Here is a 12995-nt window from a genome sequence, read left to right as displayed (position 1 = left end):
CTTAAGAGAACCACATTTGCTGAATTAAATCCTAACAAATTTGTGCTTGGGACTGAAGGAGGGGATTATTTTAGGGGTTTTCTTTTGGGAAAGAATCAATGTCAACCAATGAAATGGATTTGGTCAACAGGTACAGGTGAAGGATGCCTCTACCCATTTCGTAGGAGGGATTGCGGTAATCTTGAAAGCAAAAACAGTTGGTAAAACTCAGGAGAAGAGAGAACTGGATCCAATAAAAAGCACAACAAATTACAATGATGGAGTAGCTTCATTTGTGGTTAACGTTCCCTCTGATGTGACAACGCTGGAGTTTAATGTGAGCCGAATTCTCATTTGTTGTATTTTCAAATGTCGCCTCAGTCTGTGTCATAGTGAGTATACAGGAAAGATACGTGAGATTTTATGCACAAATCTAGTGAACAACTCAGACATTTGACTTATAGGCACAGGCAATAACATGTAGTGTACTGAACATTCCATAAAGGGTGTGAATCTGTCAATTTTGTAATTAGGAAATAATTTTTTCTTATGCTAAACAAAATACTACTCAAATCTAGAAAGTTTAGAAAAAGAATTGCCAGGAGGATACAAGAATACAGTCTTCTCTTGTCCAGTATTTCCAGCTATCATCTCTCCCTCAGTTCCCATGCTAATTCTGCTAAAGAACAGCCTACATTCTTCTCCCCGTTCCATACCTCCTCAGGCTGCTGAGATCTGGCTTCTGCCCCCACCATATCATTCAAACTGCTCTCACCAAAGATATCCATCAGCCATTTGCTATGACCACTGGATAGTTTTTAGTTCTTGTCTTTCTTCCATCTCTAAGACATTTGGTGTGATTGACAATTGTCTTTTTCTTTAAACAATGTTATGGCCTCTGTGATGCCACATTTTCTTCTTTCTTATTTTTCTTCTTTGCTTCCTTCTTTATAGCCTCCATTTTGGACTAATAATCCTTAGTTTGCCCTCTAAGTGGAACCTTAGGGTTCTATTCAGAGCTTCCTTTCTTCTTATGTGACACATTTTTTATTTGACATATTTCCTCTGTCATTCCATCTGCTCTCATACCTTGTGCTGAAGACTCATCCTACAAGATTCCTACAGACACCATTTTCACCATATTTTTTTCTTGGATATTTCAAAGAAGCTAAACATTGCTTTGTCTAAAACTGAGGACCACTACCAACCTCAAACCTAGACCTCCTCCCAGTGCCCTGTTCAGAGAATGGCCCCACAGCAAACCAGTTCCTCGCTCTCCTCCCACTCTCCTTACTGAGGCAAAGGGGGTGGAGTGATCTTTCTGAGACACAAATAGGACCTCAATTGACCTTATCCTTGCTCCCTTCTCCAAACTCATTGCTTGCCACTGTTCCTATGGCTCCTCAAACTCCAGCTTCACTGGAAATTTTGCAGCCCCCTAACACCCAGTGCTCTGTTGCCACAAGGCCTTTGTAACCCTACCTGGACTGTCCAACCCCATTTCTCTGATTCCCTTGCTCCTGCTTATTTGGGGGTCAGCTTTTAAATCGTGTCCTGCAAGAAGCCTTCTCTAAGTACCCTGTGCTAATCGGGGTAGGTATCCTTTACTCTCTGAAAGCCTCAAGTTTTCAAATTCCTTAAGGGCAAGAGCTATGTCTATATTGTTCACCGTTGTGTCCCCAACAACTAGCATAGTTCCTGACACATGTTAGGGACCACTAAACATTGATTGGCTGAATGTATATCTATTTCCAAACCTAAACAAGGGCCAAATGTTATAGTCTCCCTTTCCTCTAATAGCATGAACCATTTTTCCTTTACACATGTTATCAAATTACCTTCCCCAGCAAATGACATCTAATTCTTCAGCTTCATGGAAAACATAAATGGTTGTAATCTCTTGTTCAAGAACTGGCACAGCATGGCACATATATTTATAAGAGTGCCCTGTGACCCTGAACTTTACCCTCAAGAACAGATCTTGTTTACTCTCCTAAGAATTGAGATTATTCACCACCATTTCCATTCACAACCAATATCTCTATTAGCTTTTAAGAATTATTGATCTCACGGTTCATGGGTTCGGGCCCCATGTCCGGCTCTGTGATGACAACTCAGAGCCTGGAGCCTGCTTCAGATTCTGTGTCTCCCTCTCTCTCTGCCCCTCCCCAACTCACTTGCACTCACACACTCACTCTCTCTCTCTCTCAAAAATAAATATTAAAAAATTTTATAAAAAGAATTATTGCTACATCCCTTCCCATATTTTCCCCCTCTCCAAATTCCTAGTTCCTGCCAACCTGTGGCAGAAGGAAATGAGTCAGTAAGCTGGCATGTCATTTAAGAAAGAGAGCCAACTTTAGATCTAAGATCTTTTCTTTGACTTCACTGCACTCTTCTACAATAGCCTAGATTTTCATAGTTAACTTTATTATTTTTAAAATCAACATCCTTTTCTGTAATCTCTTGATAATGTGGCTTACCATGATGTTAAGGCAGTAGAATACTAATTTGCCTTTTCATAAGATGTTGTGAAACTTGAGAGATGTATAAGGTGTATGGATACATTCACACATGTCAAGCGCTAAAAGCCAGACCTGACAGTAAATGGGTACTAGAAAAGTGTTAACATTTACCATCTTCATCATCATCATCACGTTAAGCCTCAGTGTTGTACTTTTTTTGACACTGTCTTTTTAGGTCAGAACTGATGATCCAGACATTCCAGAAGAATATCAGGCCAGCAATGACTATCAAGCTGTGGCCTACTCATCACATAGCCAAAGTTTCCTTTCCCTTAGCTGGACAGACAGTCACAAGAGTTTGCTTGTGGGAGAACATCTGAGCATAACTATTACCCCTGAAAGTCCATATGTTGACAAGATTACACACTACAATTACTTGGTAAGCTCAATAATATCTTACATTCACCTAGACCCCTGCTTGCAACATTTTCTTTACTTATGCAAATAATCCTTTAAATGATTTCTTACGTGACACAAAGTAGTACCCAATTGATATTTAGTGAATGAATGGATGAACTCACATAGCACTTTATAATCTGTAAAGTACGTTCACAAACATCCTCATAACAGAGCTTACAACACTTCTTTGAGCTCGGTGGACAATGGAACCAATTGGAGAGGTCAAATGACCTGCCATTTGCACAAGTTTTTAGTGGTATGTTTAGGATTTTGTTCAAGGTCTTCTGAATCTTGGACTGATATTCTCTGCACAGCATGATGCCAAGAGTTGATCACAGCCTTCATTCAGTCTCCAGACTAGTCAGTGACCTCAGCAATGTTTCATGACCAACCAGAGCATTACCACGTTTTAGATTGCTAGGCCTTGCTAACATTCCTTAAGAACATGCCCTATTTACAAAGGGAAGACTTTAAGTCCTGTGCTCAAGAACAGATATAATGATTCCAGACATTGCTCACTGCTGTTTAAAATACAAACTAACAAGGATGGCAGCATGATATATTGAAAAAGACATGGGCTTTGAGTCAGGAAGATCAGAGTTCACTTCCTGGATAAATCCATGTTCAAAAACAAACCTTTAGAAGCAAATAGTTCCAACCTATCTTATTTTCAGTGACTGATAACATCATCTTGTTTACTAAGCCATTTGTTGGAGTAAGCAATAACCTTATCAATTCTGAGAGAGGAAACTTTTAAGATAATGGGGCAGTTTACATCTCTGAGCTTCAATTTCTACAACTTCTAAATGGGCTAATAAATAAAATCACAACATACAATTGTGAGGATTAAATATGTCCATCTATATATACCTAATGCATAGTAGATGCCCAAGGGATAGTAATTCTTTTTTTTTTTTTTAATCACTGCCTAATTACTAGTCCAACTTTAAGCCCACTTTGATAGATGTTTGTTGTTATGTATTTTTAGATTTCATCTAAGGGCAAAATCATACACTTTGGCACAGAGAAGAAACTCCCAGGTTCATCTTACCAGCTTTTAAACCTTTCTGTGACTCAGCACATGGTTCCTACAGCCCGTCTCCTGGTATATTACATTGTCACAGGACAGCAGATAACAGAATTAGTATCTGACTCAGTCTGTCTAAATATTGAAGAAAAATGTAGAAACCAGCTTCAGGTGAGCCACAGATACTCTCCCTAGCCTGAGGTCATCCTGAGTAACTGTTTAATTTCACCTTGAGATACTTTTTTTTTTTTTCAATTCATTTTAGATCTATCTGTCTCCAAATAAAGATATATATTCTCCAGGCGAAATTGTATCTCTCACTATGGAAACTCAGTCAGAATCGTGGGTAGCGTTATCATCAGTGAGCCGTGCTATAAATAGCATCCAAGAAAGAAGCAAAAATAACATGGAAAGAGTTAAGTAGAATAAATGCTGTCATTCCTGTCGTTACATGTCGTTACATGTTACTACATGGCTTGGGGCCAGGTGGCCACCATGGTTCTCTCGTTGTTCTGTGGGTCACTCATGGGAGAAAAATAAAGGAAAAAGATATGGTTGCACCAATGTCTATCTTCTCAGCTAAATTTAAGGATAGCAATACCAGCAGCTAACATTCATTGAACACTATATGCTGAGTATTATTGTAAGACCTTTTAATTTATTATACCATTGAATATTTACAACAATCCTATGAGATAAAAACCAACAATAAAGATATTTAAAATGTATTGAGTCCTTATTAGTGGAGTTCCTGTGTTATGAATGAGGAAAACTAAGTCACAGATTAGGTTTCTTGTGACCTGAGTAGAATCCCAGCACAGGATATAATCGAGTGAACTTGTTTGATCTGAGTTACCCATTTTGGTTATCCTTGTAGACATATAAAGGATAATTATCCAGTTAACTTACTCTCCAATTTATTTTGTTTTATATGAACACACTTTATTTGGGAATATCTTCAGTTAAATGCTAAAATGCAGTTTTCTCTGGGAATAAACTAAAATGTAATTAGATCCACATTCAGAAACCTTCAGATGCAATCAATTCCAAACTAGCTTCCTTTCAGAGACTGATGACATCATCTTGTTTACTAAACCATTTTTTAAAAATAACATTATTGACTCTCAGAGAGCAGCATGTGTGTGTGGATACCTTTTAAGCAAATCTATAAAATTAAATTTCTTACTCCAGGGCAGGGATATGAATAAAAATGCTGGGGTTTTGGTGAGTTGAATATATTAAAGTCAATGAAGAGGTATGGAGAGGGGAGCAGAAAAACAGGGGGTGGGGGAGACTATGTGGCTACACATGAACACTGTGGCCATGAATAGTTGTTTTGTCTGCTCCTGCCCCTTCCCCAGCCACTCTCAGGGGCCACTTGGGTCATGGTCACAAACTCTTTAGAGGAGCCAACCCTCGTCATCAAAAATAATTCGTTGGGTATCCCTAACCGATTTTAATGCTCTGCCCTATCTTGGGTAGAGCAACAAAACCTGGGGTCTGATCCCCCTCAAAATTTAGAGCTAGAAAAGGACCATGAGAGGTAGTGAATGTTTTGTTTACTCATTCATTCACTCATACATTTATGCAAAGGATATTTTATTAATTCAATGTACTGTACAAAGCTCTAAGAAGGGAGAATGTAAGCTGTTTCCTAAGAACTTCCATATCAAAGTTATATTGAATGAATTTTGATAGTATATATTCAAGAAGTGAAACCCAGTGAAATGCAGTAGGGTTTGGGAAAACCAGGGAACTAGATTTTAACATTTAATAAGTGAGAGACTTACAACTAACATTATTCCCAATTCAAGAATTCCTCATAATGGCCACTAACTGTTTTTCTTGGGGGGTGGGGAATGATTTCCTTTCTCAACAGATACTGCAATCTTTTGATAAAAGTGGCCAGGACTGTGGAGGAAGTGGTGGCAGGAATAATGCTGAAGTGTTTGACTTAGCAGGACTCACTGTCCTCACCAATGCAAATGGAGATGACTCCCAACAAGATGGTAATTAACTGTTTTCAACCAACTAACCTGAATATTCTTGTTATGAAAATACACCTCTTTTCCTGGACCCATACTAATTCTCCCTCCAAATCCTCCCTGTTCCACTGCGTAATTTTTTTAACTAAAAAAAAAAAAAAATTATATTATTGTGGTAAAACTCCGAACATGAGATCTACCCTACTAACAAATTAAGTGAGGTGTTAAATACATTATTGTTGACTATAGGTACAGTGTTGTACAGCAGATCTCTAGAGCTTATTTGTCTTGCTTAACTGAAACTTTATTCCTTTTGATTAGTGACTCCCTATTGTCTCCTCCCCCAGCACTTGGCAACCACCATTCCACTCTTTGATTCTATGAACTTGGCTATTTTAGATAGCTCATATAAGTGGAACCATGCTGGTTGCCTTTCTGTGACTGGCTTATTTCATTTAGCTTAATATCTTCAAGGTTCATCCATGTTAGTGCATATTGCAGAATTTTCTTCTCTTTTAAGGCTAAATAGTATTACATGTATACATATGCACACATATATGTTGTGTGTGTGTGTATATATATATATATATATATATATAATGTGTGTGTATATATACATACACACAATGGAATACTATACATACACACTCTTTATTCATTCCTCTGTTAATGGACATGTAAGTTGTTTCTATACCTTGGCTTTTGTGAATGGGTGTTACAATGAACACAGGAGTGCTAGCATCTCTTTGAGATCCTGATTTCAGTTCTTCTTAGATAAGTATCTAGAAGTGGGATTGCTGGATCATATGGTAGTTCTATTTTTATTTTTTGAAGAACTTCTATACTGTTTTTCACTGCCTTACTTTGCATTCCCACCAACAGTGTGTAAGGGTTCAAGTTTCTCCACATTCTTGCCAACATTTATCTTTTTTTTTTTCATCATACCCAGTTTGACAGATGTGATTTCTCATTGTGGTTTTGATTTGCATTTCTCTGATTAGTAACATTGAGTATGTTTTCATATACCTGTTGGCCATGTGTATATCTTCTTTGGAGAAATATCTATTTGAGTCCTTAACCCACTTTTCAATTGGGTTATTAGGTTTTTTGCTATTGAGTTCTAGGAGTTCTTTATGTATTTTGGAGATTAACCTTTTATCACATATATAGTTTGCAAATATTTTCTTCCCTTTCCTAGGTTGTCTGTTCACTCTGTTAGTTGCTTCCTTTGCTGTGCTTTTTAGTTTGATGCGATTCTACTTGTTTATCATTTCTGTTGCTGTTCTTTTGTTGTTTTATTTTTATTTTGTAGCTCCTCAGAAATATTTTTTTTCTTCAAATTTTTATTTAAATTCTAGTTAACATACAGTGCAATACTGGTTTCAGCAGTAGAATCCAGTGATTCATCACTTACATACAACACCCAGTGTTCATCATAACAAGTGCCCTCAATACCCATCACCCATCTAGCCCATCTTCTACCCACCTCCCTCCATCAACCCTGTTTGTTCTCTATTGTTAAAAGCCTGTTATGACTTGTTTCCCTCTCTCTCTTTCTTGCCCCCCTCCCAAATGTTCATCTATTTTGTTTCTTAAATTCCACATATGAGTGAAATCATATGGTATTTGTCTTTCTCTGACTTATTTCACTTAGCATAATACACTCTAGCTCCTTGCATGTCATTGCAAATGGTGTTGCTGTGCTTTTGATATCATATCCATGAAATCATTGTTATAACCAATGTCATGAAGCTTTTCCCGTATGTTTTCTTCTAGGAATTTGGGGGTTGTAAATCTTACATTTACATCTGTATTCATTTTGAGTTGATTTTTGTATATGGTATAAAACAAGGGCCCAATTTTATTTTTTTGCATGTGGGCATCCTATTTCCCCAACACCATTTGTTAGAGAACTTCCTTTCTCCATTGTGTACTCTTGGCACTCTTATTGAACATCAGTTGGCCATATATGCATGAATTTGGTTTTGGGCTCTCTATTCTGTTCCATTGGTCTGCATGTCTGTCTTTATATTGGGATCATACTGTTTGATTACTGTAGCTTTGTAATATCGCTTGAAATCAGAAAGTGTGATACCTCCAGCTTTATTCTTCTTTCTCAGGATTGATTTGGCTATTCATGGTCTTTTGTGCTTCCATATGAACTATAGAATTGCTTTTTCTGTTTCTATGAAAAAAATGCCATTGGGATTTTGATAGATTGCATCTAATCTGTAGATCATTTTTGGTAGTACAAACATTTTAACAATATTAAGTCTTCTAGTCTGTGAACATGGGATGTCTTTCCACTTGTTTGTGTCTTCTTTCATTTCTTTCATCAGTATTTGTAGCTTTCAGCAAGCACATATTTCACCTCCTTAACTAGGTTTATTCTTAAGGTTTTTATGGAGAGGTACTATTGTAAATTAAATTGTTTTCATAATTTCATCTTTGGATAGTTCATTGTTACTGTATAGAAACACCACTGATTATGTAGATTTTTTTTTATCCTGCAACTTTACTGAATAAGTTTATTAGTGTAATAGTTTTTTATGCAGTTTTTTTTTCTATATATATATAACCATTTTATCTGCAAACAAGGACAATTTTACTTCTTCCTTTCTGGTTTGAATGCCTTTTTTTTTTTCTTGCCTAATCACTCTGGCTAGAACTTCCAGCAGTATGTTAAATCGAAATGATGGAGAGTAGGAATCATTATCTTGTTCCTGATCTTAAAGGAAATGCTTTTAAGTTTTTTCTTTTTTTTTTTTTATGTTTATTTATTTTTGAAAGAGACAGAGACAGAATGCGAGTGGGTTAGGGGCAGAGAGAGAAGGAAACACAGAATCCAAAGCAGGCTCCAGGCTCTGAGCTGTCGGCACAGAGCCCGACAAGGGGCTCGAAATCATGAGCTGTGAGATCATGACCTGAGCCAAAGTCAGACACTCAACCGACTGAGCCACCCAGGCGTCCCCTTTTCAGTTTTTTACTATTTAGTATGATGTTAGTATGATGTTACCTGTGGGCTTTTTATATATGGCCCTTATTATGTTCAGGTACTTTCCTTCTATTCCCAGTTTGTTGAGACTTTTTTATCATGAAAGAATGATGAATTTTGTCAAATGCTTTTTCTGTATCTATTGAGACAATTGTGTAGCTTTTATTTCTTTATTTGTTAATGTGGTGCATCACTGTGCATCACATTAATTGATTTTCATATGTTGAACCACCCTTACATCCCAGGTATAAATCCCACTTAGTCATGGTGTTTGAGCCTTTTCCTATGCTGTTGGATTCTGTTTGCTAGTATTTTGTTGAGGATTTTTGTACTTATATTCATCAAGGAATTTTATTTTCTTGTTGGTGTCTTTGTCTTTGGTATCATGGTAATTTCGGCCTCATTAAATGAGTTTGGAAGTGTCCTTCCTATTTAATTTTGAGAAGAGTTTGAGAAGGCTTAGAATTAATTTATCTTTACATGTTTGGTAGAATTCACCAGTAAAGCCATCTGGTCTGGACTTTTGGTTTCAGGGAGGTTTTTGATTATTGACCCAAAATCTGTACTAGTTATAGGGGTTTTTGGTCCTTCTGTTTATTCATGATTTAATCTTGGTAGGTTTTATGTTTCTAGGAATTTATCCATTTAATTTCTTCTGAGTCATCCAGTTTGTTAGCATGCAACTGTTCATAGTAGTCTCTTATGATCCTTTTTATTTGTGTGGCATTAGTTGTAACGTCTCCTTTTTCATTTCTGATTTTACTTATCTGGGTCTTCTTTTTTTCTTAGTTAGGCTAGCTAAAGGTTTGCCAATTTTGTTTATCTTTTCAAAATACCAAGTCTTAGTTTCATTGATTTTTTTTTAATATTTCATTTATTTCTGCTGTAATCTTTGTTCTTTTCTTTTTTTTCCTTTTTTTTCTTTTTTTACTGACTTTGGATTTGGCTTGGTCTTTTTCTAGTTCTTTGAGGTGTAACATTAGGTTGTTTATTTGAGATCTGTCTTCTTTCTTAAATTAGGCATTTATTGCTATGAACTTCCCTCTTAGTACTGCTTTTGCTGCATCCTATAAGTTTTGGCATGTTGAATTTTTGTTTTTATTTCTTGAAGTATTATCTAATTTCCTTTTTGATTTCTTCTTTGACCTAATGGTTGTTCAAGAGTATGCTGTTTAATTTGCACATACTTGTGAATTTTCCAGTTATCCTTCTGTTATTGATTTCTAGTTTCATTCCATTGTGGTCATAAAAGATACTTGGTATAATTTCAGTCTTCTTAAATTTGTTAAAACTTATTTTGTGACCTAACATATGACCTATTCTGGAGAAGGATTGTGTGCCTTTGAGATTAATATATATTCTGCTGTTGTTGGTTAGTATGCTCTGTATATGTTTGTTAGGTCTATTTGGTCTATAGTGTTGTTTAAGTCCTCTGTTTCCTTATTGATTTTCTGTCTGGATGTTCTACCCATTATTGAAAGTGTGATACTGAAGTCTCCTCCTATTACTATATTGCTGCCTATTTCTCCCTTCAGTTCTGTCAATATTTGCTTTATATATTTAGGTGTTCTGATGTTAAATGCATATTTAGTTGTTATATATTCCTGTAGATTGACTTTATTTATTGTTATATAATATCCTTCTTTGTCTCCTGTGACAATTTTGACTTAGTCTATTTTGTCTAAGTATAGCTGCCCTTGCTCTCTTTTGATTACCATTTGCATGGGATATCTTTTTCCATCCTGTACTCCCACAACACATTTCTGATAAGCTTGTCAGCGCTCTGCATGAACCCCCCCCTCCCCCCACCAGCATCCAAGTCCCTCTAAGGAAGAGAGTCTGTCTTAGGTCAGATTAAACTGCTTCCGGATCTTTTCCTTTCTTGCATTGCTTTAGGGCCCTGTGATCAGACCTCACTTGTCTTCTTGGGGAGCACCTTAGAGGGGGTCTTGTTCTGTCAAACCACTGCCTAGCATGCCTTTCTCCTATCATTTGCCATAAAAGCTCAAGCTTCACCTTTTCTTCCAACCCCATTCCCAAGCTGGCCTTGGAGAATGACCTCTCCCCCTGTGCTAATTTGCTAGGGTTGTCAAAAGAAAGTAGTACAGACCAGGTGGGTTAAACAACAGAAACTGTTTCCCCACAGTTTTTAGAGACTAGAAGTTCAAGGTCAAGGTGTCAGTAGGATAGATTTCTTCTAAGCCTTCTCTCCTTGGCTTACACATGGCCACTTTCTCCCTGAGTCCTCACACAGTCTTTCTTCTGTATGTATCTGTGTTCTAATCTCTTCTTATAAGGACCCATCCAATATTGGATTAAGGCCCACCCAATGACCTAATTTAACTTTAATTACCTCTTTAAAAACCTCATCTCCAAATATTTTGAGGTACAGGGGGTTAGGGCTTTAACATATGAATTTGTGGAGGAAAACTGGATTCAGCACCTAACACTCCCTTTATACTCAGTCTGACATTATAATATTAATAGAATGAAACCCCTATTTCATGTCTTTCTTTTTTAATTCTTTTTTAATTTTAATTTTATTTTTTAAATTTATATCAATTAGTTAACATATAGTGCAACAATGATTTCAGGAGTAGATTCCTTAATGCCCCTTACCCATTTAGCCCTTCCCCCCTCCCACAACCCCTACAGTAACCCTCTGTTTGTTCTCCATATTTAAGTCTCTTATGTTTTGTCCCCCTCCTTGTTTTTATATTATTTTTGCTTCCCTTCCCTTATGTTCATCTGTTCTGTGTCTTAAACATCATATGAGTGAAGTCATATGATGTTTGTCTTTCTCTGAGTGACTAATTTTGCTTAGCATAATACCATCTAGTTCCATCCACATAGTTGCAAATGGCAAGATTTCATTCTTTTTGATTGCCAAGTAATACTCTGTTGTGTATATATACTGCACCTTCTTTATCCATTCATACATCGATGGACATTTGGGCTCTTTACATACATTGGGTATTGTTGATAGTGCTGCTATAAACATTGGGGTGCATGTGCCCCTTTGAAACAGCATCCCTGTATCCTTGGATAAATACCTAGTAGTGCAATTGCTGGGTCTAGGGTAGTTCTATTTTTAATTTTTTGAGGAACCACCATACTGTTTTCCAGAGTGGCTGCACCAGCTTGCATTCCCACCAACAATGCAAAAGAGATCTTTTTTCTCCACATCCTCACCAACATCTGTTGTTGCCTGAGTTGTTAATGTTAGCCATTCTGACAGGTGTAAGGTGGTATCTCATTGTGGTTTTGATTTGTATTTCCCTGATGATGAGTGATGTGGAGCATTTTTTCATGTGTCAGTTGGCCATCTGGATGTCATCTTTGGAGAAGTGTCTATTCATGTCTTTTGCCCATTTCTTCACTGGATTATTTGTTTTTTGGGTGTTGAGTTTGTAAGTTCTTTATAGATTTTGGATACTAACCCTTTATCTGATATGTAGTTTGCAAATATCTTCTCCCATTCTGTTGGTTGCCTTTTAGTTTTGCTGATTTTTTTCTTTGCTGTGCAGGAACTTTTTATTTTGATGAGGTCCCAATAGTTCATTTTTGCTTTTGTTTCCCTTGCCTCTGGAGACATGTTGCGTAAAAAGTTGCTGCGGCCAAGATCAAAGAAGTTTTTGCCTGCTTTCTCCTCAAGGATTTTGATGGCTTCCTTACATTTAGGTCTTTCATCCATTTTGAGTGTATTTTTGTGTATGGTGTAAGAAAGTAGTCTAGGTTCATTCTTCTGCACGTCGCTGTCCAGTTTTCCCAGCACTACTTGCTGAATAGACTGTCTTTATTCCATTGGATATTCTTTCCTGCTTTGTCAAAGACTCGTTGGCCATACGTTTGTGGGTCCATTTCTGGGCTCTCTATTCCATTGATCTGAGTGTCTGTCTTTGTGCCACCATATTTCGTGTCTTTAGATTTTTGTGATATCCAGGATAGGGACAGGATTTTACTGATTTTTGTTGTTTCCTAACTGGGAGACAAAAGGCACTCACTAAGTGTTTTAAACAGATGAACAAACACCTTAAAAATGTGTGTATTTTATACTTTCTGTCTTATTATGTTTGAGCTTCTTG

The 12995-nt window shown here is 36.9% G+C and overlaps 1 protein-coding gene across 1 annotated transcript in view; it reads left to right on the top strand.

The window, feature by feature from the left end:
• Positions 1-12995, top strand: part of LOC112850736 (complement C5-like) — a 41797-nt gene that overhangs the window by 15503 nt on the left and 13299 nt on the right. The window contains exons 11-15 of the mRNA XM_086683886.1: positions 131-316; positions 2680-2883; positions 3892-4101; positions 4196-4345; positions 5810-5939. Of these exons, the coding sequence (XP_086540012.1) occupies positions 131-316; positions 2680-2883; positions 3892-4101; positions 4196-4345; positions 5810-5939 (880 nt within the window). The remainder of the gene's footprint in view (positions 1-130; positions 317-2679; positions 2884-3891; positions 4102-4195; positions 4346-5809; positions 5940-12995) is intronic.

Source organism: Puma concolor, chromosome D4, assembly GCF_028749965.1.
Source record: "Puma concolor isolate L17-30 chromosome D4, mPumCon1.1.hap2, whole genome shotgun sequence".
Taxonomy (NCBI): Eukaryota; Metazoa; Chordata; class Mammalia; order Carnivora; family Felidae; genus Puma; species Puma concolor.
Note: the sequence above shows the minus strand (reverse complement) of the source record. Positions and strands in the feature narration are given on the sequence as shown.